This window comes from Galeopterus variegatus, unplaced genomic scaffold (assembly GCF_000696425.1).
Source record: "Galeopterus variegatus unplaced genomic scaffold, G_variegatus-3.0.2 Scaffold5846, whole genome shotgun sequence".
Taxonomy (NCBI): Eukaryota; Metazoa; Chordata; class Mammalia; order Dermoptera; family Cynocephalidae; genus Galeopterus; species Galeopterus variegatus.
Window position 1 is genome coordinate 50,623 of NW_007731957.1, and position 24,410 is coordinate 75,032.

Below are 24,410 nucleotides of genomic sequence, written 5' to 3' on the forward strand. Positions count from 1 at the left end.
GCGGCTGCGGCTGCGGCTGCGCGGCCCGTAGTACTCCTCCAGGGAGCCGTCCTGGTAGAAGCCCCCGTGCGCCCGGGACTCGGCGCGCTCGAAGCGGCTCCCGCCCCGCGCCTCGTGGCTGTTGCCGTCGGCCCGGTGGGGCCGCGGGCCGTAGGAGTCGGCGAAGGCCGCCAGCTCCTCCATGGAGACGGCCGGCACGCCCGTGGCGAAGTTCTTCCGGGACAGCATCTCCGACTTGGAGCGCTGCTGGCTGCGGGCAGAGGAGTCATTGGTCAGTCGACCGGGGAGCGCGCGGGACCGAACCCCTGCCGTGCTCGAGGCGGGCAGCCTGAGCTGGGCTATAAGAGCACCCCTCGTTCTGGGGCTACGGTCAGATCCCCGCCCGAACCTCACCTCTGCTCCTGGCTAGATGAGTCAGCTTGGGCACCTCTCATGCCCCGGAATCACAGTCAAGTGAGGGCAACCCCGTCTATGTCAAGAGTTGTGTGGCTAAAAACACTTCGTGATCTATAGAGTGCTAAAACACGCCTGGGGCCTTCTTCTGATTATTATGATGTGACCTCTGATTGACAGCCACACATCTCACTCCACCCACTCAAAGCCAGCGCAGGTGGCAATACACACAGCTGTGGCCCCAAGAGCCTCTGTAATATTTGGTGACGCAAGAGAGGACTTTTCCTCCCTCAGAGCCCAGGGACAGGAAGTGGGAGGGACCCCTGAAGTTGGTAAAAGAAAGGCAACATTTACTGTCCTTCAAAAAGGACAGGTTAGTGGTGAAGGTGCTATTCAGGGGTAAGTGGTCACATAAAACTCGGTTCAAATCTTGGCCCCCACATGACATGGCCTTATCACCCTGGGTAAGTTCCTTGGCATCTGGAATTTTCTGTTTCCCCAACTTAATATGGGGACATAAATAGTAGCTGTCTTTTAGAGCTATTTAATGCAAAAGTATAGAGCGTTTGACATTTTACCTTTCACGTACAAATGATCAAAAATGATAAATTTGATGGGTGGGATTTTCTAGAAGTTATAGGATAAAATACAAGCAAAGGGCAGAGATATGTGAGGGTTCATTATGGGGGTTAGCACCCATTTCAAAAGTCCTCGAATGATTACTTCTACACATGGTGTCACAGTGTTCCTTTGCTTAACAAATGTGAGAAGGAGATGTTCAATAGCTTGAAGAAAGAGAGATGTTATGGGATAACCTAGATTGGCAGACAGAAATGCTATTGTATAACAATGGCCTTAGATCGACCCTGCCTTCCAGCTCCTGTCCCCTCACGCCCAGCACCAGAGCTGCCCCTCACAGCTGTCACCTGTGCCTGAAGCTCTCCCGATCCTCTTTGTTATACTCCACGGCAGAGGGCCCCCGGCTTGCCCCACTGCTGCCTCCCATGACACCTGACCAGTAGTCAGCATTGCTCTCCAAGTCCCCGGACACGGGAAACTGCTTGCTTCGCATCTGACGGTAAGACTGGCGGAAATTGCCATCCTCCTCATGCAGGGAGCTCAGTTCTGAGATGGTGTTGTTATCTGCAAGGACAAAACCAGCCATGACAGAGCTTTTTACATGTTAGACAGGAAGGAAACTGTTAAGAGCTGAGACCACAGGGTCCAGGAACTCCTGCCTGAGGGCCTCAATCCTGTCCAGTGTGGATTGCAGACATGAACTAGTGGTGTTTGTGTTGTTAGCTCGGCAGGAACTGGCCCCAGTTAGAAGCCTATTTGCTTAAAGAGAGGGAGGCTTCCTACATGCTCAGTTCTTGGAATAGGAGAACAATTGTTACTGTTCCACCTGAGGCAGGCTTCTCAGAACTTGGCCTCTGCAGCTGGCCTCCTCTTAGTACATTATTGTCCCTGTTCAAATGTTTTTCTTTTTCCTGTATAATTACTTCTGTGATGAGCCATGATGATTCCAAGCCTGTTGAACCAAAGGAGCAAAAAAAAGAAAAGGAGAGAGAGATCACAGCATCTTCTCTACTGTTGGCCCAGTACCAAGATAGGTCTTTTAGAGCCAGTACCGCCACATGATTTAGAGGCACCCTATCTGGCCTTCTTTGGCTGTGCCTCTCCCACACAGCAAGAAGTGCAAGGGGTCAAGGGGAAGTACACACCAATGTCCATACACCCCCTGCTAGACCATGCTCATCTAGGAACCAGGAATATCCTGCCCAGCTGGCACCAGGTCTACTTCCAGGGTAGACCTCTTCCCCTCCCCAAAGAGTATTCCAGATGTACGTGGCCACAGGTGGCCAGGCCAGCTCTTTGGAAGTATGGGAAGAACAGGGGGGTGGGCTGCCCTTATGGCCTGTAAGTGTCCAATTGTACTCTGGCCCTAGCCCCAATGTAAGAGGGGTATCTAGCCACAGCTTTCTCATTTCCTAAGGGGGCCTAAATAGCTTTTGCAAAAGCACTTGTGAGCAAGGACCAGAATTGCAGCCTGGAAAAAAAGAAAAAAAAAAAAAAAAACCCAACTATTTATTTATAGAATTTGGAAATGTATTGAATTTCTTTGTCCTTAAAAAATAAATTTAGTGTATCTATTTGCAATGTAACTGAATCCATTTGTTTTCTAAAATCTTTTCATTGGAGCTTCAAAATATTATCAAAAACAACATTAACCACATTGAAGGCCTGGCTGTTGAGCGAGAGGTAAGCCAAAATAAGATGTGGGGAGCACAAATGTGTGTCTCATGTTCCCTCTACTTTTTTCTCTCCCTATCCCCAACAGTCCTTGGAGGAGCAGGGAATTTTTGCACAAAAGATGGATGGCTTCCCCCTCCATGGCATAAACACAGCCTCCTAGTCTTGTTTCACCAGGGACACAGAGTTTACCATGAATGCCATTCAGTTTAATCATTAGATCAGTTGGTTTTGAATTATAATCTAAGTTTTAAATTTTTTCTTCCTTCTTAGGAGAAGGAACTCTGCCTATTTTAAGGAAAATAACTCACATACTGTTGAGTAACAAAATCTAGAACTTTCCTTTTCTCATAAGCCCTGTGAATTCCAATTTCCCAGGAACCACACAGAAGAGAACTTTAAAATGTGCCAAATGAGACTACTGGAGAATAACATTTTTGGCTCAGCATTTTCCTTAAGCTTCAGGGAATACTTGATCCTTTTCATTTCTCCATATAATGAGGGCTAGCTCTGTTTCATCATTCAATGATGGATTGTCCAGGTTGGTTTTTTTTTTTGTCTTTTTCGTGACCAGTAAGGGGATCGCAACCTTTGGTGTGGTGTCGCCCACACCGCGCTCAGCCAGTGAGTGCACTGGCCATTCCTATATAGGATCCGAACCTGCGGCGGGAGCGTCGCTGCACTCCCAGTGCCGCACTCTCCCGAGTGCGCCACGGGCTCGGCCCCCAGGTTTTATGTTACACTAAAATTTCTGCCAAGTTGAATGTGAACATCAACATCCCTCACCTCAGAAACATCTAGTAATGTGACTCTAGGGCAGGAGTAGGCAAACTTTTTCTGTAAAGAGCCAGAGAAGAAGTATTTTAGGCTTTGCAAGCCCTGCTGGCACAACTATTCAGTTCTGCCATTGTAGCGTGAATACAGTCATAGATGATACATAAATGAATTGGCATGGCTGTAAGTGGAACGTATTTGACCCAGGAGATATAGTTTGCTTACCTCTGCTCTAGGACTTCCCAGATTAAAAACATCCCCCAGAGCAAACTCCATTGACAAGGGCAAGGCAAATGAAGACCATACTGGCTAGCAAATTCATGAGCATGGACCTCAAATTCCCAGTTCTTGCAGAATCTATTATTCTCCCTCATCCTGAAACCACAAGAGTAATAAGATTTTCAAGACTGTCCCACTTCCATGATCCACCCCAGGTTTTATTTTGCTCTTCAGGAACAGAACCTCTCAAAGTAAAGTGAACTATGTTTCTACATCATCTCTATGTAGTTAGTGTAATGTCAACCTGCAGGCTCCAGGAGATCTGGGTTCCAGTTCTGACCCATGCTGAGAACTGAGAACTGGCGCTGGTTATTTTGCCTCTCTGCCTCACTTTCCTCCTCTGTAAAATGAAGGAGGTGAATTTGACAACCTCAGAGTCCCTTCCAGCTCTAGCATTCTAAAGTCCTACAAGCTAAGAGATTGTGGAATCTGAACAGAAACTGCTGTTACAGCCATGGAGCCATCCACAACTTGCTCAAAAGTTTCTTGTGTAAACAGCATAGGACTGGGAGTCAGAAGTGCTGGGTTCTAGTCCCTGATTCTGTCACAGTACCTTTCTGGCCTGTTTCCTCATCCATACACTACAAAGGTTGACCTAGGCTATCTCCCAGGTCCACTCTGACTCTAAGGTTCCATGACCAGCTGGCTCCTGGAGATCATTTTAATCAAGGTAGACAGACAGGAAACATCACCTAAACCAGGATCCATCCTTTAGTTTTAACCTTAGTTGTTAACTACCGCAGAGGCTCCTCCTTGATCCCCGACTCTCTCTGTCCTTGGCCTCTTACAGGAATCCATGACAACACTGTTACAACTAGCTTGTCAAGTGCAGTGACATCTGCATTCCTGACATTCCAATCTGGAGATGGTCTTTTTATAGTCAGTGCAGTGGGAGGATGCAGCAATGGATGCAACACAGACAGGATGAATTTAGAATTGCAAACTGGGTGGAATATGTTGTCCTTAATCTGAATAAAGCTCCTCTAGTCTGGGACTGTTTCCCCAACAATTCCATCAAGTCTCTTGTTGGTTCCAAGAAGAGGAGGGTTCAAAAAGAGAGCATAGTGACCTCACTACCACGTCTGCCAGCACCCTCTGATAATTATCCCAGCTGTGACAGACCTCCACTCCAAAGTATCGGCTGTGTCAGCTGCAAAGTCTCCAAGGACTGTGGATGGGTTAGGAGTAGGGGCCTAAAAGTTCTTCGGACAAGAAGAGAGGAACAGCCTCTTTGCAATGGCTCCTCAATCTCTGCTGTTGGGCATCTCAGAAGAATGTCAGTCTCTTTTTCCCAAATTCATTTAACATACTTGTTCTTTCCCTTGCATCAAGGCCTCCATGCAGCAAGTTGGCAGCTGGGCTGTTCAGTGCTAAGGACTTTTACATTGGAGAAACTGATACTCAAGCTTGCACATCTTAAGTTGTTATTTTAAATATACTTTAAAGGGAGTAGTAGGGAAAGACGGTGTTAATAAAATATTTCGAATCTCAGGATTATATAGCTCCAGCAAACTGACTGCCCCATGGAGAGACACAACATGAACCAAAGTAGTACATAATTGCTCTGCTTTTCACATGGAAGCCCTTTTTTTCCTCCCCTCTGTGCACTCAGGGCTACTTTTTTCACTGGTGTCACCAGCACCCTTACTAGTTCTCACCCCACAAGCTCAGGGATGCCCAAGTTTGTTAACCCCCCAATTCCTTTGAGCTACTAACTCCTGCATGGAACACAGATCACATAAAACTAACAGATGCTCACATCTGCCTCTCATCCTTCTGGCTGGATCAAACTGAGCCAGCTCCTTCTCCACATAGTACAGGACCTTCATGGAGTCTCTCTCTTTGTCTGCTTGGATCCGGTAACCTTTGCGAACTGTCAAGAAAAGCACAAGAAGGTGAGTTGAAAAAGGAAAATATCAGGAGATAGAGGCCTCCATTTATTTTATCAAATAGAAGACATAGATCCCAATTACAACAACTCTTTTTGGAATCACCTCAAAATAATAATCTATATTTATACATATGGGACTATACCTGATATTCCCTTTATCAGATGGTGCCATTGGAATGGAGGACCTAAAGGTCAACAACAAAATCCCATTACAGTACATTTTTAGTCATTTGTTAACCTCCACTTCCTATCTTCTGACCTCCTGCAGCTCCACTTAAAGCTCATCTTCTTAAAGCTTTTGAGCTCATTGGAGGAGAATACTCTCACAAAAAAAAGACCATTTTCTGTTGAGGACACATGTCACTCTACAGTCTGAGGATCACACCTTCACACAGTAGAAGCATGATAACTTTAAAACAAAAACCCAACATCAGGGACCTTGACAAAGGTGGCCTGAAAGCTTCTAGTTGCCTGACAGATGGTGCAAAAATTCCTTAAACTGGGTAGTGCGTAAGAGCTAATATTAGATTCTTATACATAGCAGTACAAAACAAGATGCAAAATACATGGATTTCTAATCAAGGTTCCATTTTATTTCTTTAGCATTTTTCCTTTTAAGAAAAGGAATACCATATTTTAGACATGATTAATTCAACCTGCTGCAATGTAGTTACAAGCAGGTGTTATTTTCAGGGCTTAATAAGAAACAAAACTAAAGCCGAAGAGATTAATACCATCTCCTCCAACTCCATCACTCATATTGTCAGGGACAAAGGCAGTTTAAGCCCCCTATCACTTAAGTATCAATCTAGCCCAATACCAGCCCCAAAGGTAATCAGACACCATCAGGCCTAATGCATTGATAAGAAAGAGAAAAAAATGAAAGAGAGAAGGGAATGAGGGGATTGGGACAGAACAATAACAGTAATTAGAAAACACTGGGCACTGAAAATGTGCTAGGTACTGTGCTAAATGCCTTACATAGATATTTGTTACTCATACTTCCTAATGAAGAACTGTTACCTGCTGAATTTATGGTTGGGACAACTTTGGCTCAGAGGGGTTTCATAACTTGCCCAGAAAAAATTTGGCAGCATGGAGGCTGGAGCCATGTAGTCTTATTAAAGGTTAATTCTCTTAGGTGCTCCATGGGTTAAACCATCTGCGGCATGGTCCTGCCTTCTGGCAGGTCAGGACTATATATGGGATGGAAGAGAGTGACCTAACTAACACTACCTGTTGCCAAAGTGGGGCAAATGCCATAAAGAAACCACATAACTGCCTGTGCCTCCACGGAAAACACTGCTTTATACTCCCTGGTCATGTTACCCTGGCTGTGGACAAAGGCTCCCCACCCCCATGAACTATTTACATGGAAGATTAAAATATAAAATTCCACAGCACTCTAATCACAACCCAGGCACTAAAGACAGAGAAGTTGCCCATACACCCATTTGCAGGTGCACTGATTTCCTATATGAGAACACACTGGGCAGTCCTCATTCATCTCAAATTGTGGACTGACTTATAAAAAAATTAATGAATCTCAGCACGTGCTTTTTAGTGGCACTTCCTCCCTGAGGTTAGATCCCTAATCCTTACACGGAAGCAATTATTAGCAGAAATGATTTTATTTATCAAGATACACATTATTCCATCTCTGCAGAGGCGTTTACAGAGTAGTACAGACAGTTCAATTAAAATGCAATTATCCCACGGAACTGCTTTGTCTGTTCTGAGGCAGTTATGTCTGATGGATGAGGCACAGGCCTTGGAAGTGGGGAACTGGACATCTTGTAGGCATGCTGCTTCTGGTTTATTGAGGGACCATAAATCAATGATAACCTATCTAGAACTCTGTTTCCATGTCTATGAAATGCAACAAATACATCTCAGCCTTTAAATAATCTCTTAAAGAAGAGGAGACAACTAAGACCAAATTGTGGAGCACTTTGAGTTCTTTGTTATTATTAGGGACAGCTCAAATGCTGCCTCATCCAAAGGGCTTTCTTTGATTCTCATAGCTAGAAAAGTTCTGCCTCTGTCTCTCTAATTTACAAATCATTTAGTTTGAACTTTTATGACAGCCCTTCTTATATTCTGGTTTGTTTCAACTTATTTGTATAAATGTCTAATCTCAGATTCTTGAAGGAAAAGAATCCCTATCATTCTGGATCTCCATGTGCCTAGGACTGCGCTTTACACATAGTGGACACTTAAATCTTTGTTGAATTGCTGCCAGTCTGAGGATGGAGGTGGGGTCAATGGCTTCTTTGGAAAGAGTATTTTTTTTTTTTTGGAAAGAGTATTTTCAGTAGAGTTTCCTTTTCTAGACTGTAAACTTTCCAAGGACAAGGACTAGGCCTCTCTATTCACGTCTGTATCCCTAGCACCTAGCATAGAGCCTGGCACATTGTAGACAGTCAAAAACTTGTGTTTGTATGAATGAATGAGTAAAGGAATGAAAAAAATTGGAAATAAAACATATTACAAGGAATTACAAAGTATGGCAAATGAGACCATGTGGGTGGTTTATTGGAGAACTTTGATCAAAAGGGAAAGGCTTAAATGGTAGCCTGAGGAAGCAGTAAATTTTAGGTAAATTTTGTGATCATTATTATTGATGATTATTTTTTAGGTAAAGAAAACTAGCATGTTTGCAGGCATTAGGGAAGGGACCTACTCTACCTGCAGCTATGGATTGATCTAGGTGTTTTTAATATGCTAAGCACTTTTATGGTAAACAGTAGTATTGAGATAAATGTGATGGGGGGGGGTCTGTTGCTATATGGAACCATGTAATCAGCTGTCCCCTGGCAGCGAGAGATGGCCGCTACCCCGAGCAACAGCTGGAGGATCCATGGTTAATTGCAACTTGAATTGGAGCTTAGATTGTCTTCTGTGTCATTATAACAAATTATACTCATCATTATGATACAGATTTGATTGTGTATGCATGGGTTATCATGTCCCTGAAAAGTTATAGTAACCATTTACAGCATCAAATGAAGATGATAGTTTTGCCTTTCAATACTGGCATTATAAACACACTCCACTATACTAAATACTTTCAGCTTTGACTTCTCCATTTCAGCAGCCCATGACTTCAGAAATCTAAATTCCTCTAATCTGTCAAAAAAAGACGGAGGCAGAATATTGATCTGTAGACTTTAGGGGCATCATCCATTTGGTTTCAGTAGCTAAAAATCTAGGCAATGCTCCCTTTAAAAGGTGTTGGGTTTTGTAAATGGCAAGATACAAGTCTGATTGTGCAGCAGACTAAACTATTCTCTCATCCTGGCAGAATGTGGCACTCTGTCATGTATGTGCTCAGGAGCATGTGAAACACCAGGAAACCTTTCTTGATCCCTCCTCTCCAAGGATGAAATTTTCCTCTCTGAGCCTGCATCATAGAACAGCCTTATCATATTCTGCCTTGTATTACTTACTCATTTTATTTCCATGCACGAGCCCCCAGCAACCACCCTGCTAGACTGTAAACTCCTTGAAGGAAGGGAAAATTTATTTATTTTATTTTTTGTTTTTGTTTTTATTTTTATTTTTTTAAAAGATGACTGGTAAGGGGATCTTAACCCTTGACTTGGTGTTGTCAGCACCATGCTCTCCCAAGTGAGCTAACCGGCCATCCCTATATAGGGATCTGAACCCATGGCCTTGGTGTTATCAGCACCGCACTCTCCCAAGTAAGCCACGGGCCGGCCCTGGGAAGGGAAAATTTATAGGAGTTCATTAAATTTTTCTTTATTTGAAAACAAATAGAATGGCATCAGATTCTTATCTGTAATTTGTCTGAAAAATCAGAGAAGTCTCTGATGTGTGGTGATATTTTAATAAGAAATGTCCTAGACTATTGGCCAAAATTTAGCATATTTGGAAACTGACTTTTTTCCTGGTGATGTTTCAATGTAGGGTTGATGAATGATTTATTTCTGTTTTCACATTCGGTCTGGTGCAAGTCCTTGGGCTTGTGTGGCTCTTCATACTTCAGCTCCTCGAATTTATTAGCCTTGCCAACTTTGATTTTACTGGAGAAGGAATATTAGGATATTCACTTTGATGCCAAACTATAATTTCAAAAATTCTTATTGTTGAAGGATCTGAGCTGATATTTTTGACACAATTAAAGCTCAACTATTTTTCAGCTAATTTCCCCTTTACAGAAAAAGTCCAATTCGTAAAACTTGCAAAAGAAGTCTCTGAGGTAGATACCCATGTATATAGCCTTGTTCCTCCTGTCTTATCTTAATGAGCTAAGTAAGGCTGTTTATGGCTGATGGAACAGCTGCCAGATTCCACCCCCAGGGTGACAGCAGCTCAGTTGTGGGAGAAGTGATTCTTAAAATTTGCATATTCTCTGTATACATACAGAAGGCATATATATAGAGACACACATCCTTATTAATTTTGAAAATGACATTTTAAACCCTACTTGCCTACTCAATTCTCTTGCACAAAGGATGAGTGGAGGGCAGGTAGATGTGAAATAAAATGGATTGCAGCAAAGCAAGAGTAGACATAGAAAGACCAGGTAGGAGATAATTGCGTTAAGCAAGATGAGAGGCAGTGAGAATTAGGACAGTTGCAGTAGAGATGGAGAAAAGTAAACCAATTCAAGGTTATTTTGAGGTACAATCTGAAGGTCTTAGTGACCAATCAGATAAAGGAAGGAAGAGAAAAGGAAGAGAGAAGGATGAAGTCCCTGTTTCTGGTTTGGATTACTACATGGACAGTTACGCCACTCACTGAGACAGGATATGTAGAAGCGGGTTTGAAGCAGGTTAACTAAATTTCTTAGAGGCTGGAGTTGAAATGGCTGCAAGACATCCAAATAGAGATGTCCAGAAGGCAGCTGGATAAATGGGACTGATGAGCAGAAGAGAGTGGAGATAATGTTTGGGAGTCACCAGCATATAGATGATGGTGGAAGCCACGGGAGTGGACAAGATTCCCAGGGAGAAGACCTCAGACAAGACAGGAGCGCCAACATCTGGAGATGCACTGTGGAAAAACACCCAGCATAGAGGGAGATAGGTAGGAATAATTACAAAGTACAGTGTTGAGAAAGGCGAAGATGAATGGGTCAGGGTGGCAAATATTTCTGGGAAGTCAAGAGAGGTAAGGATTGGAAAGCATCCATTAGATTTAGCAATGAAGTAATCTGGGCAAGAGCTGGTTTCTGGAGTGGTGAAAGCAACAGCAAGATGGAAATTAGTTGAAAAGTTGGTGATAGCAGAGGAAATACAGACATTGAATATTCAAAACTCTTTCAAGGGGTTTGGCTGTGAAGAGGAGAAAAGGGACAGGGAAGCAATATCAGAGAACTACAGGGGGTTTTTTGCAAACTATTTTACTAACGGGAGAGATTTGAGCATGTTTTGAATGCTGATAAGCAGCCATGGGAGAAGGAAAGGTTGGAGATGTGAGGTGGGAACAGGGAGGAGTATGGATATTCAGAAAAGAGGGAACCTTGACAAAGCTGAAAGGGGAGGGATGCAGAGCAGCACAGGAGGAGACAGTCTTCTTTCATTGTAACAGAGATGGTCTCAAGTAGCTGCTATGAAGAATGGGAGAAGGAATCAGGGTGCCTCTTATCTCTCTCCTGTTCAGTAACCGACTGGCTATACTATACATAGCTCATCAAAAATACCTTTTTCAACTACACAGTGTTCAAAAGAGTATTGTGTACAAATGTAATCTGAAAATTACTGTTGCTAGATGATTACCCTAAAACTGAAGTAGCATATAAATATTAAATAGTCTAAATTTACATTTTTATAAGTCAGCATTTCTTAACATTTTTAACTTTCTTTAAAGAATAATCTACATGGAACATTGGCCTAAGCCACCTTTTTTAAAGGAGGGCTAGCCAAACACTGTATCACTAATGCTGCCGATGGGAACACAATTACAGAAATGTGCCCAATAGGGATCAGAAAGGACTCTGTCCTGATTCAGCCAGCCAGATAATGATGACGTGGGCCAGACTAGCTGTGGTCAACACTGGTTGCCACCTTTCCGTTTTTTCCTTGCTAACAGAACCCTGATTTTGTTTGTTTCCAAGGTGAATAACTGTTTAGGCCTAAGAGGAATTTTGATTAGTTCAAGCCAATCTGGTTCAGGAAAGCACACGGGACACAGTTCTTGCCAATAAGACTGCAATGAGAAGTCTGCTGGGTGGGGACAGAGCTCCTGGAAAAGTTTTCCTCACTCTTGAGAAAAGTGGCACAAGGAAGAAGTGCATCTTTTCCTGTCTATGAATGCATTTAACACCTGGAACTATGGCAGTCATCAACGGATCACAAAGGGAGCCAGCCAAGAAGGACACAGGATGTGCTCAGGATGATGGAACAAAAGATGGAAAGAACTGGGTCCTTCAGTGTTGCCACCTGAACTGTTCAATTAACCAACTCTGGAACTACTTTACCTTGGAATTTCTTGTTATGTGAAATACTACATTTTCCTATTTTAAAAGCCACTTCTAATTGGAGTTGGTTAGTCTGGCAGGAGGGGGCCAAAATGACAACTGCAACAAGCAGGGACTGGAAAAAGGTTGACAACAGGAGAGAAGAAGAATTTGCCATTCTATGAATAAGAATGACTTTTTAAAAAAAATCAGAATCCATTAAATAAAAAGTAAGGGGGAAAGGGTTCTGGTGGGAAGGAAGGAGAAAGAAAATCAGGAAAAAGGGGAATAAAGCAGCAAATAAAGAGTATGAGAGACAAGTTCTGTTAATGTCTCTTTTGCCCACTTCACTCTTCAGGGAAATGGACTACATTGTCTTTATCTCTCTAATTCCCTGTGTGTCCTTGATGATTAACTTTTACTTCTCAGTCTGTGACTCATTCCCAGTCTCAGACGTCAGAATTCTACTAATAGTTCCAGGGAGAGAAAAACACAAATACCAATTACTCACTGAGGATATCCACTCCTTCCAGTCAGGCAGTGGAAGTTCATTAAGTGGACTATATACCCTCCCTCACCTCCCACTGAGGGCAGTCCAGATATCTCCAGGGAGAAATGTCTGTTTTACCAACCCTAGTGGTTCATCCACGCCTAGGGACTTAAAAATCACCTAAATCTACTACACGTACAATCTTAACCTTCACTACCCTGTAATCCTGTCCAAATGCCTCCAGGAAAGCTATATTTTAATGTTCCTCCACCTCTCCACCACATTCTCAACCCCTCCATCTCAACCCCCTACCCCTGCCAATAACCACAAATTCATCATGCCCCAAACAAGGCTAATCTTCACCCAAATCAACCCTCCTTACTATTTATTTCATTTCTGTCCATGATCTGTACCACTAGACAACTTAGAGTCACCTTGAAGACTCCCTTTCCTTCACTCCCTAATAGCTCCTTGCTTCTTTCAAAGTATCTCTCAGATTTACCCATGCCTTTCAACTCCCACTGGCTCCACTGTAATCCAGAAGTTCACATATCACACCTGAACCACTCCAGTCAGATCTTAGCTCGTGGTCTCTGGCTCCACTCTCTCCCACTCACCACTCACCACCTCTGTACTCAGGAGTCTGCTTGCAGTGACTCTCACACAAGCCCCTGCTCTTCTGGAGGGTTCCAAGGCCTTCCCTAATATGGCTTCATCATATCCCTCCACCTTCTTCCAATAGGTCTGCCAAATTGGACACTGTCAAACACTTGCACTGGGTTCATCCCAGCTCCAGAATTTCACCATGCTGGCCTTGCATTTGGAGTGCTCAGCATCCCTCACTCTGCTTTGCTAGATTTTACTCATTCCTGTAGGCCCAGCTCAAATCTCAGCTCCTCCCTGAAGACTCTGTAACCATCCCAGAACTTTCGTCTTTGAACTCCAAGTAGTATATTCTTTAGGATCTAATTGTCTTCAAAAAGGTCCATTCTCTCTCCCCAATGAGGCTATACTGCTAGAGAAAACATGCCCTACACTTCTTGCTGCCCCTCGGGGTACCTAGTGCAGATCTGAGTACTAGGTAGGGATAAGGATGAAGTGACTATGTATTAACTGAATGATCAACATTCAAGGAGTACCCTGTCTCTTTTTCTTATAGTTTTAGTTATTGGGAGCCTAGGAAGAACGCAGGGGTCAGCAATGTCCTGTGGCCCTTAGAAAGCCTGACATGTGCTCCAAAAGATACCTAACATAGCTGGAAGGATCCCATTTCTGGAATGCAGATAACCATTTTCCTAAGATGCATCACTGAACTGATTGTACTTGTCAGCATGGGACCAGAGTGGGGGCCCAAGACAAGCACGGGCAGGGCAGTCTGGAACTACATTTACCACTGTGGCTTCCTCCAGTGGAGTCACTTGGTGCCAAGGGAGGTGGATGCGGCTTGTCCGTCAGCATGCCAGATGAGGGGGCTCCTCCCAAAGGGACAGAGGGGATGGAGTAAGGACCAGGGACACCGGAGACAGAGGGAGGGTACCCGGCCTTTGCTGCTTTCCCTGCTTCATACACTGTGGAGGGAGATGAAGAGCAAGAGAGATTATGTCGCCCCACCCACCACAACCCTCGCACCAAAAATCCCTGAGGATGGACTTAAGGGAGCTCCTGGATGTGTGTGTGTGTGTGTGTGTCTGTGTGTGTGTGTCTGTGTCTGTGTCTGTGTGTCTGTGTGTGTGTGTGTCTGTGTGTGTTCTCCAAGGACTGAATTGATTCATCAGAACCACTCTTCCCCACTCCCTCAGACTCCTCCAGCTTCACCGAAAGGCAACACATAAGGAATTACAGCATTTAGTACCTGGCAACTGAGTAATTAAGCAGTTCTTGGAGCTGTCACAGCAGCATCCTCAGTGACAGAACAGCCCACTCTGAAGCACACCATCTACAGGCTGCCTCAGCCCCTGTGGGGAAGCCCTAGCACAGGAGCTGCCCAGGGCCACTTCCAGGGGGATCCTGAACCTCTTCTAGAGAGGCAAAGCAAGCTACAGGCTTGCATATGCCCTCTCCTTTGTGATTTCAAAGGCAGAGAAAATGATCCAACTTCTAAAAACTGCTTTATTCCTAAGGATTCTAAAGATACATGGTGTGCTTCTTTCAAGATGCATTTGGTTTATGGTTGGGGTGCCATTCTTAATGCCTACATAAGCTTGGCCAATAAGATTAAATTGTGATGCCCCAAATGAGGACTAGTCCCTATTATGGCCCTTTTCATCATAGGAGTAAATAAAAGTCATCTGTGGCTGGGTGGTGCCCAAAGGCTGCAGTTGGCACACTCTGGTTATAGAACGAGGAGGTTTTCTACATAGGAGGGGAATGACCAGAGAAGGTTTCCTCTAGTTTGATTGCCCCACGGAGAGGGCACAGCCTTACCCCTCAACTTCACCATCCTGAACCTGCCCTTCCTTTCATCAGCAGTGCTGATGAAAATTCCAAATGCATGGGGTGATAGGGCTGGAGGAAAAGCATGAAGAGGTGCATGTAGGTGAGGAGGCAAATGAGAATGGTCATCCCTGAAGCCCGAGCTCCCAGCAGAAGAGAGAGTCTAGGAGGAACAACTTTTTGGGTGGAAGGAAAGGGGGTGCAGGATGAATTCAGGGCACACAGCTGTCAGATGGAAAGGTGATGTTTCTTTTGATCGCTCAATGTCTCCCCACTGGTCACTTTACTCACAGGCCTGAGGGCAGCAGCAGGAATCTGGGCAGCAAGGACAGCGGACGTAGCAGCAGCAGCTGTGTGGGCAGCACTGGCACCAGCAGATCCCCACCAGGACGAAGAAGAGGAAGACTCCCAGGATCACCAGGCCAACAAATACCCACTCTGGAAGGACGTACAAAGAAATCCACACTCAAAGTGGCCCACCTCCAGCACAGAGTACACTCTGACCAGTATCTCCCTGTGAAAGGAGGTGAGGGGGAGGGACTTGGGGAAGAGAGCATCTCTTAACAGGAGACAGAGCCCCCAAACTCAGCAGGAACTCTCAGAGGGAGAAGTGCAGACCCCACCAGGGCTGGGGTGTACAGAAAAGGGAAGAAGGTTACCTATGTCATATGGGCAAACATAATGATTGGCACAAAGCGATGGGAAATTTCAGGGTCCCCTACTGGGAAAAGGGTTTACTAAATTGATTGTAGCATCAGAACAGGAATCGGACAAGAGCACAAAGACTCCTGGCTCGGGAGAGGTGGGGACCTTGCCCGCTGGGCTATGAAGTGGTGGGATCTGTGAATATTTATCTTTTGTGGTCAAGTTCATCTTGTGTATAAAAGTTTTAAGTCCTGAGAAAAAGGTTTGAATGTCTACAAGGTCTAAATGAAGATCATCTTTAGGTAGTCAAGGCCCCCTACTATGTATTCATCTGCTTTCCCTGCTGATTGCCCCATAACACCTTTCTTGTACTCAATACCAGTGCTAAGATCCAAACCTTTTGCTTGTACCTGGACAATGCACGGCTAGAGAAAATTACAGACCAATAGAGAAGACACTGTCCCATCCCCAGAGAACGGGTTTGGTTTGATCACACTCACACTGACCATGCTAGACAGCCAGCACAGCCAAGGGCTAAAGCGGCTCAGAGGTCTGATGAATGTCAAGGCTGATGTGTGTATCTGAGTATGTTTGTTAACTTCTGCTACTTTTACAGCTCTTCCCCAGAGGACATGAATTCTACTTCATCTGCCCATCCAAAAGATTAAGAGAAAGGAAACAAATTCTATTTGGCTTAGATAAAAGTGACTGTGACCCTCAGGTGACTTGTCTCAATGTCATGCTTTTGGGACTTGACTATAGGATGTAACTTCTCCCTGGAGGCCTGGACAGTCTGGAGTAAGCCATGCTTTACTTTAAAAGCCAAAAAGACTAAAGCAATTCATTTTGGTTGAAAGCCATCTACCAAAAATCCCTTTACAATGAACCTCAAGTACACATTTTTTTTAAAATTTGGGTTATTAAATATTCCTTCAATTAAATCGGCATTCAGTTCATAGCTTGAGAATATGACACTTTTCTTATATAAAGGGTTCTGTGATAATGGTAAGATTATTTGACCTTTGTTTAGAAGGTCAAACAAAGAAATAATAATTTCCAAAGAGAGAAAACAAACCACATATGTTTTCTGAATTTCCCTCCTCACTTATCCATCTAAAATACATTCAGATTAACCAGGGTAACCTCTCTGCAGTGAGGGAATGAGAAGGCCTTGTGCCTGGCTGGGATGGTCTGGAGAGCCTTAATGCTGAGGACAACAGATAGCAGAAGGCTTCGTCCTAGGCCTTAGCAATAACATAATAGCATAACATAGCTGAGACGGATATGAGCCCTGAGGTTTAGATGAGCTGTATACGGTGATGGCTACAACTTGGGTCAGGCAGTCCGGGATAAAAGATCGGCTGGTTATATTTGAGAAACAAAAGAATTATCTGTGAAAGGATTCCTGGAGTTGAAAGGGAGGGAAACTCAGGTGTATAGGCCCAGATATGAACAATACTGTAACTCTTTCTTGGGACTGGGAGATTTAACATCTCATTTGAAGCGTTGAAATGTAACATTGTTTTTTTGTGATGAACAAATGCTTACAAATTGAGGGAACTCTAGATAAGGGAGAGTCACAAAGAGATAGCTCTTTGTGTGCTTAGGAGCAACATCAGTGTTTAAGAAGAATGTCTGTGTTTGGGTTAGCCAGCTAATGGGAAAGGACTAGAAGAATTCACAGAAGAATAACTGGTGAAGCTCATCTGTGAAGACTTTGAATGTTTCTGAAAACATGAATCAAGCCAAAAGCAATGGCCAGGAATATTTTGAATTTCTCTGTTGCTATTAGGCAGCTCTTAAAATCCTGGAAGAAACCCTCCAAAGCAAGACTTGAGTCATACCCTTTCCTATTTCTTGAGTTTGGACATGTTCTCTCCCCTAGTTCATTGTTGCTTCTCTCTGAGCCTCTCTCAGTTATAGACTATAGTGCTGCACCAACTGATATGAGCTTGTCTAGTCTGGTGTGTTCAACTGAAGCTACATAAAAAGACAGAGCTATGTATTTGGGGCAGGTGTCCTTGACATGTGGTCCATGGACCCCTATGGACTTAGGGAGCCTAATAAGCTCCTGAAATTGTATACAAAGTAATATAGGTCTGTAAATGTGTATTTTTCAAGGGGGGGTGGGTGAATAGCTTTCCTAAGGTTTGAAAAAAGGTTTTTGATAATGTTGTAAAAGGCAATTCATAGTAACATAGTTGTACAATAATGAATTGGTAAACATATAACTTAAGGAATAAGTAATGGAGATAAATAGTGACTCTGTTAAGGATACTTATAGCTATCTGGGTACAGTTGAGATGAAATGGGCATGGAGATCGCAAAAGAGGCTGCAGGCCTGACACTGAAGTACTGGATCCCCATCTCAGCCTGTTTTTAATTATCATTATTCATTTAGAGCATTGTAATAGAAGGCACGCAATTTAAAGACTCTTCCAATAGGCTTAAGTTCATCCTGGAAAAGATCACAGACATATATAGACAAGTGCGCCAATAAGTTAAAGGAGCAATTAGTGACTAATGCAGAAGCAAGGCAGATGGAGGTAGCAAATAAAGAGTTAAATGACTGAATACCTGGCATAATCTCCACAGCAAAACTGGGTAAGAGATCAGCAAGCAGCCCTGTCCTGCCTAGAAGTGGAAGGAAAAGAAGAAGGAAAGAGGTTACTCCAGAGGAAAATACAGCCTGAAGCCTGGCTCCAGTTGGTACTATCTCAACATGGGACCATCAGTCCATGTACTTTGTGGTAGGACAGGCACATCACTACGGCTGGGCACAGTTTAGAGAATGACCTTCTCCATCAATCTTTGGCAGCCATCTAAATGAACTCTGCCCTCAAACTAGGTGCAAGCAGAAACTTTCTCTCCAACCTTTTACAGGAGGAGGAAATCCCTGCTTCAATATGAAAAACTCTGCTTGAGCAGAGTGATATACACCATCTCCATTCATTTATACATATTTCTCCATACACTTCAGTGGAAGGTCAAACCCATCTGTATCCAAATGCTCAATCTACATTTTCATGATCCACACAGTCAATGTCCATATAAAAACACAAGTACATATTTGGTTTTAACTCAGAATTGTCTCACTACATGATTCTATTTATGGCTTAAAGATATTTCAATGATTAAAATGTTCAAAGACAAGGAAAGATAAAGCTAGATCAGTTACACACTCCCCTCCACTCCTTCTGGCTTCAGAAATACTCTGTACATATGTTTGGTATGGCTTTCCCAGATGGCACCCACAGCTGGCATTGTATGGACCCAAGTGCCTTCTGCATAATATGGCATAGAAGCTGAAAAGCTGGTGTCAGGGGCTCTGGGAGGCAAAGAGCTGTGCAGGAAACCAAACGCTAGAAGATGTGATGGAAGAGATTAATCCTGCTTAAAACTAGCCCGATTTATAGAAAGACAGGCTGAATGTTTTCACCATGTTCTCAAATCAAGGTAAGTGTAAAGGCTCTGTTATGAACTTCCGTCCCTCTACCAGATATCTCTACCGCACTGAAGCCTTGCTAAAAAACTAGTAAGTTGCACAGGAAACAATCAGTAAACATCCCTCCTTTCAGACTGGTGATGGTAAAAGGTCACTGTGGCACTAAACATGCAACTAAATCCTCCTTCATTTAGGTGCATGATGTGCACCTCTAGAACAGCACTGTCCAAAAGAAACATAATGCAGGCAACATGGGTAATTTTACCTTTTCTTGTAATTACATTAAAAAGTAAAAAGAAACAGATGAATTAATTTAATACTGTTTTTATTTTACTTATTTTTTACGTATCACTAAAATATTATCATGTCAAGGGCTTGGTAACCACATTCAGCTATTGGACGGCACAGCTCTAGGGGTCTTTTCAGGCATATCAATTTGGCTCATTTAGAAAACAACTTTTTTTATTTAGAAAACAACTTTTTGTTGAAGTGCATTAGAGAAAAGCTTACCCATGTGTGTGGTTTATATTTGAGTCTAAAAGTCATAGTTGGTTGCTGGTCTCCTCTTCTATCAAGCCACCCCACAGAAACAAAGCTCTGATGAAGGTTAAAGAAAAAGGGATTCCTCCAGGACCATAGGGGAGGGTGCTGTAGCTGGAGTAAAAGGGGTCTTTGTTCACTTTACTTGTCTTGGCTCTTCTCAAGTGTATGAGGCCAGTGCGGTAACATACATCCTGGTCATGTCTCCTGCATGGAGATGGTCCCATGTTTGGAAAGCTAATTGGGACCAGAGTGTATTCCAAGGGAAACGAAGCATGGGGTGGCAGGCCAGCTCTGGTTTAGGCTTTGGCAAGAAGGGCTACCTTCTTTCTGTCCTCCACCTTATACAGCTGCCATGGTAAGATGGGGCATTGGAAAAGGTGTCCTGAAGATTTTTCAGGCTAGCCTTTGGCCTAATCTTTCAAAAAAGGCTAAGAAGTACTCCTAAGGCTTACATAGTTCCCTAAAGTAGGAGACCAGTAAGGGATTTAGGACCAAAGTATGAGAAAGTGATTACGAGCAAACATTGGTCTCATCTGGAGTGTTCTCTGTACAAATGTCTCTTGGAAACTCAACAAGGCAACAGACAACTAGTCAAAGATCTGGGGATTTGGGATCTTGGACATGTCTTAAAGACTGGCAATAGCCAATGATAAATAAGTCAATATACAGTGTATTTTAGCAATCCAGTTATCAGATACTTACTTAATGGTGGATTTCTGTTGTGTTTTTTTCCCCCAATCTGGACAGTTAGCACTTCTAAATATATCTCTTGCTGTATTTTAAAGACTGGCAATAGCCAATGATAAATAAGTCAATATACAGTGTATTTTAGCAATCCAGTTATCAGATACTTACTTAATGGTGGATTACTGTTGTGTTTTTTTCCCCCAATCTGGACAGTTAGCACTTCTAAATATATCTCTTGCTGTATCTAGTAAAATGAGAAGCTTTGCTTGTGTTTACTTTCTAGTTCTCAAGCATACCAATCTTTTAAACATCTCTGGATGTGCTATGGTCCAAATCATTAGGTTCATAATAGAAATGCCAATGATTATATAAGCTACCAATCTGTAGGCTCTCACAGGAAGTTAGTTATGTGATAATTACTAACTATAAAAAATTCATACATTCGAGGAGGACATGGTATTATGAGGAACATGTTATATTGTAAAAAGCAGTGAACTGGGAGTCAGGGTACTTGAGGCAGCTTTGTCATTAATTCACTTGGTGATGACTATAGGCAAATTACTTCCCCTTTCTAGGTCTTGGTTTTCTCATTAGTAAAATGAAGGAGTTGAATGAAGTCGTCCATCAATAGGAAGACTATATATGTTGATTTGTCTGGACAGAACTGGCTTATGCCTATAGTCCTGGTGTAATTATTTTTTGTTGTTGTTGTTTGTTTTTGGTTTTGACCGGTAAGGGTATTGCAACCCGTGGCACAGTGCGGTCTGCACCACACTCAGCCAGTGAGCACACCAGCCATCCCTATATAGGATCCGAACCCACGGCCTCGGCGCTACCAGCACTGCACTCTCCCAAGTGAGCCACTGGGCTGGCCCCTTGTGTAATTATTAATAGTACTATTTTCTACTCTCAAAGTTGTCCTAGTCTCTCATTGTCCTAGTCTGGACAATTATATGGTCACTTTAGCTATATCATGTTTAGTTCTCAAATCTGATACTCAGTGATTGAAACCCCTTGTGTAATTATTAATAGTACTATTTTCTACTCTCAAAGTTGTCCTAGTCTCTCATTGTCCTAGTCTGGACAATTAATTATATGGTCACTTTAGCTATATCATGTTTAGTTCTCAAATCTGATACTCAGTGATTGAAGTTGCAAACTGAAATGTCTATGGGGTCAAGTGGGTAATACAAATAAGTGCAGCTGGCCAGATGTATACAACAGGGATTAGTCAGGGGTGTGGCAAATGGCAGATTATGTGTTTTTAGGGGGCAGCTACTACTCACCTCTAGCTACTTGTTGCCCCACAGGATGTGTCTTTAGGATTGCATGTCATCCTATTATTCAAGATTTGCCAGACCTCAGATTTTATACGAAATATCCTGATTTTAAAATGTTGGTAACTAATTCACATGTTTTAAAAACACTGGATAAGCCATACAAAATATGTCTATAGGCTGTACAGAGCCCAGAAATCATGAGTTTGCAAACTCTGAGGGGTATATACACGCAGATATATTTATGGGCAAATAAAACACAAAAGCTGAATTTCCCCACAGGCTATTTGTTACCTTGATGGTGTTCTGACATTGCTTCCACACACAGAATGATAGTGAATATAAGCTCTAGGCACCTACATTCAAATTAAAAGATGAAAGCAACAGTATTAGACACCAAATTGATAGCCCTTATTTCTGTGGAGCTAGAATGGGCATCACGGAAGAACAATGAAGGGGTTTTCATTATTTACTTTAGACTTTACTTTTGTAATTTAAAAAATTAAAATGAGGACAGGGTGGATGAAAAATATAGACAGGAGATTCACAAAGCCTGTCTCTCCAACAGAAAGACATACTTCAAGTTTCTCATTCTCACTGAAGCAAGAGTCAATAGCTGATGTTTCAGAAGGAGAAGCCTTCCCCCAATGCACTTGTGTAGTGTTAGCCCCAGGGTGACATGTAAAGTGGGTGAAATTAAATGTTTTCTGAACTCGGAACATAGGAGTTTGGGGAGAGCAGACAATATCACTATATTGTATCAATAGCAGAGAGAGTGCAAAACTGTCTGGCTTTTACACCATGACATATTTTATTGGAGCTAAACGCATTTTAAAAAGTGGATTTGTACTGGAATCCTATATTTTTGAAAAGCATTTTGCTTTCAGCTTCCTCCTTAACAATTCCTAAGAAATGTTATTGCCAGTTAGAAATGCTTTATCTTTTCTTCTATCACATCCCATGAAGGGCTGATCTTAGAGCATCTAAACAATTGCAGTAAATACATTCCAGATTTCAGCAGCACTTTACCAACACTTGTGAATCACTGTCATTCTTCCAGGATTCAATTTAAGAGTGGCAATTACAAGTCACTTTAATGTCTGAGAAAAGGATGGAAAGCAGACCCTGCAAATAGAAGGCCCCATTTACTCTTTTCAAACCACAGCTCAAACTATCAGTAGAAAATACAGTTTTCATGTAAGCATGCCAACAGTTTTCCCAAACCTTGCAGAATCCATTACTTTTAAGAAATTTCCACATGAATAGACCAAATGAATCAGGCAAACTAATAGTTGGTACGTGCACACATACAAGTACCAGTTTCATACCATACTGTCACAAACCCCATAGCCAAACACATCCACATACTTTGGGTTGAAAGCTCAGGATAGAAACATGCACTGTGAGTAAAACAATTTGTATATCTTACCTATAAAACTCTCTATTTCAGTTGTTTTCTGCCACTGCCACCTTGCAGTTATCCCCAGCTGAACTCTCTGTACCTATTCCTGGGAATCAGCTCACTTCTGGAATGTCTCCAATTCATTCACTCATAATTCATTCATTCATTCATAATTCATTCATTCATTCAACATTCATTCATTCATTCAACAAAGAAATGTGTATTGTGCCAGGTAGAGACATGGAGAAGAACAAGACCTGGTCCCTTGAAACACTTGAGAGGCTCACAGTCTTGCTCCCGCAGCTTGTCCAACAGCATGAGTATAAGAATTCAGTTTAAGTTATCCACTTCTGTGTCACAGAACTTACTAGAGCCAAAGGACTTTCTTCCTACCAAATCTGTTGTCATCAACCTTCTTTGCATTTTTGACATCAGGTTCCACCTGGTCATAGAGCCTTTCCCCAGAGGCACAGTCCTTGCCTGGTTTCCCACTTCTATTCAGAGCATTATCTTCACACATTTCACAACAAACCATGTCCTAGTGGTATTTCCCCAAGGTTTCATTACTCTTTTATTCCTAGGCCAACCCTCTTAAGGCAGAATTTACTTACCTTCTTTTACTCAGACAAGCATTTGACCTGCTTTGTTCAAATTCTTACCACGCACAGTCTACAAGACTCTGAGATATATTCTGATAGAGCCCTTTAAGAATGCTGCACTGAGAAGGTGCTTCCTCCTCCACACTCCCTAAGACCACTGTACATGTCCTCATTACAGTACTGATCTTGTGGCTGCAATGATTCTCTTACATGGAATGGAAACCCGTCCAGCACAGGGACTGTGCTCCATGCTTGGCATCCCCAGCAACCCCACCTCACCCACTATTCAGAACCTTGAAGTGTTTCCAGTAGCAAATACCCACTGTACAGTATGTTGGACTTCTGATCCACTGCTCATTATAGTGCCTTCTATCCACCCCAGATGGAAGTAGGCTCTTAATAAAAATACGATGGAACCATTCATTCATTCATTCATTCATTCATTCATTCATTCATTCATTCATTCATTCATTCATTCATTCATTCATTCATTCATTCATTCATTCATTCATTCATTCATTCATTCATTCATTCATTCATTCATTCATTCATTCATTCATTCAGCACTATTCTGTGTACTGCAGAATATATAGCACCTGGACTCAAGACTCAATGCCAGAAGCATCCTCCAGTCATTAAAACATCCAAAATGTCATCTTGCTATCTAAACTTATGGAAGCACCACCCCACCCCACACCTAAGAGCTGAGAATCACCAGTCTAGGGTATTTTTAAAGAAGTCATTACAGAGATACAATACACATACAAGTTTTAGCCAAAAAGACTATTTTTGTCTCTATTCTTAAAACTTAAATCCAAGCTCTGATTAGTAGTCCAAGTCTTCAAAGTACAGTAAAAGGCACAGAAGTTCTGGAT

General features: G+C 42.7%; 1 protein-coding gene across 1 annotated transcript in view; it reads right to left on the reverse strand.

Moving 5' to 3' along the window:
• ILDR2 (immunoglobulin-like domain containing receptor 2) overlaps positions 1-24,410 on the reverse strand; it is a 62,016-nt gene that overhangs the window by 2,579 nt on the left and 35,027 nt on the right. Inside the window, exons 4-9 of the mRNA XM_008590107.1 lie at positions 18,160-18,216; positions 15,229-15,375; positions 13,896-14,072; positions 5,459-5,572; positions 1,320-1,536; positions 3-250 (exon numbers count right to left, since the gene is read on the reverse strand). Coding sequence (XP_008588329.1) covers positions 3-250; positions 1,320-1,536; positions 5,459-5,572; positions 13,896-14,072; positions 15,229-15,375; positions 18,160-18,216 — 960 coding nt within the window. The remainder of the gene's footprint in view (positions 1-2; positions 251-1,319; positions 1,537-5,458; positions 5,573-13,895; positions 14,073-15,228; positions 15,376-18,159; positions 18,217-24,410) is intronic.